This window comes from Cynoglossus semilaevis, chromosome 15, assembly GCF_000523025.1.
Source record: "Cynoglossus semilaevis isolate Cse_v1.0 chromosome 15, Cse_v1.0, whole genome shotgun sequence".
NCBI lineage: Eukaryota > Metazoa > Chordata > Actinopteri > Pleuronectiformes > Cynoglossidae > Cynoglossus > Cynoglossus semilaevis.
The window spans coordinates 19,110,775-19,111,991 of record NC_024321.1 but is presented as its reverse complement, the minus strand read 5'-3'; the positions used below and the strand labels follow the sequence as shown (position 1 = coordinate 19,111,991).

General features: G+C 57.8%; 1 protein-coding gene across 1 annotated transcript in view; it reads left to right on the top strand.

The window, feature by feature from the left end:
- Positions 1-1,217, top strand: part of ebf1a (EBF transcription factor 1a) — a 48,376-nt gene that overhangs the window by 5,213 nt on the left and 41,946 nt on the right. The window contains exon 6 of the mRNA XM_025063374.1: positions 274-342. Within this exon, the coding sequence (XP_024919142.1) occupies positions 274-342 (69 nt within the window). The remainder of the gene's footprint in view (positions 1-273; positions 343-1,217) is intronic.

Genomic DNA, 1,217 nt, shown 5'->3' with positions numbered 1-1,217 from the left:
TGTCTGCCTGTGTGATGTTTGACAGAAATGGAGCTAATCTGAGCCCCGGAGGCTAATTCCTGATTCCACTCCGTGTCCGTCCGTTGTTCTTCCTCTTCCTTTTCCAAACTTTGCCAAAAATCTCTGATCTCAGCTGCAGCAGCAGAGCCACGGTCCTCGGAGTCTCACGGCCTCCTCACCTCCTCACCTCCTCCTGACTGCTGTTCAAATCTAGAAAAACTAACTCTTTCTTTGTCTCCCCCCGCCCTGCCCCCCCCCTCTACACCTTTACAGTCGATGCTGCGACAAAAAGAGCTGTGGCAACAGGAACGAGACCCCGTCAGACCCGGTGATCATCGACAGGTGAGTGACACCTTTGGCTGCTGTGACGTCACCGTCGTCGTACCGTTCAGGGTCCACGGACCAGATGTTGGTGGTGAACTGTGATGAAAACGTCGCCGTGGCGTCCGTGTGGTCGTACGGTACCGTGGGCCTGCGGTTGCACTGATGTGGTACTGGACGCCCGGGGTGTCAGCGTGTGTGTGTTTGAGCCTGACTCTGGGTGAGGTCGGCCGTCTGCTGCCACGGTTGTTCTTCAACATCTTTCCTCTTTACAGCGCGGCCTGCGCTCGGTGTGTGTGTGTGTGTGTGAGGTGTGTGTTGGCCGACGGTGAGAGGGAACTTATTTTGTTCTTACTTGTGTGTGCGTGCGTTCACGCGTGCAGATTGAAGGCTGCTCTGTTCGAGACCGGAAGCCGTGCACGGGCTTGAACGCTCGACCGTGTCTCCTAGAACCTACAGCACCTCGGAGGAGGAACCGTGGGTGACCGTGGGTTCTGCGTCTGGATTCTGAATTTGTCCCACGTGTGTGTGTGTGTGTGTGTGTGTGTGTGTTAACGAGGCAGTGACCTGAGCTCTCTGACGAACACAGCTGTCCTGGTCTCACCGCTCCTCTGTCAAACACTTTCTTACCTGGGTTATGTATATGGCCTGTACATGTATGTGTGTGAGAGCCCCCCCCCCCCCCCCCCCCCCCCCCCCCGCGCCCCCGTCCCGGGCCGTGAGCTCCAGCAGACAGCTGCAGCCCGGCACACGGCTCACAGAGCAGCCTGCCCGTCACTCTCTGCTCTGACTTTAGCTTTTTATTTCTCTGTATCAGAGAATCGGAGTAAACCGACACCCACGGTCCCTGCCCCCCCCTCCTACCCCCCTACTCCGCTTCAGCACACCCGCCTGCC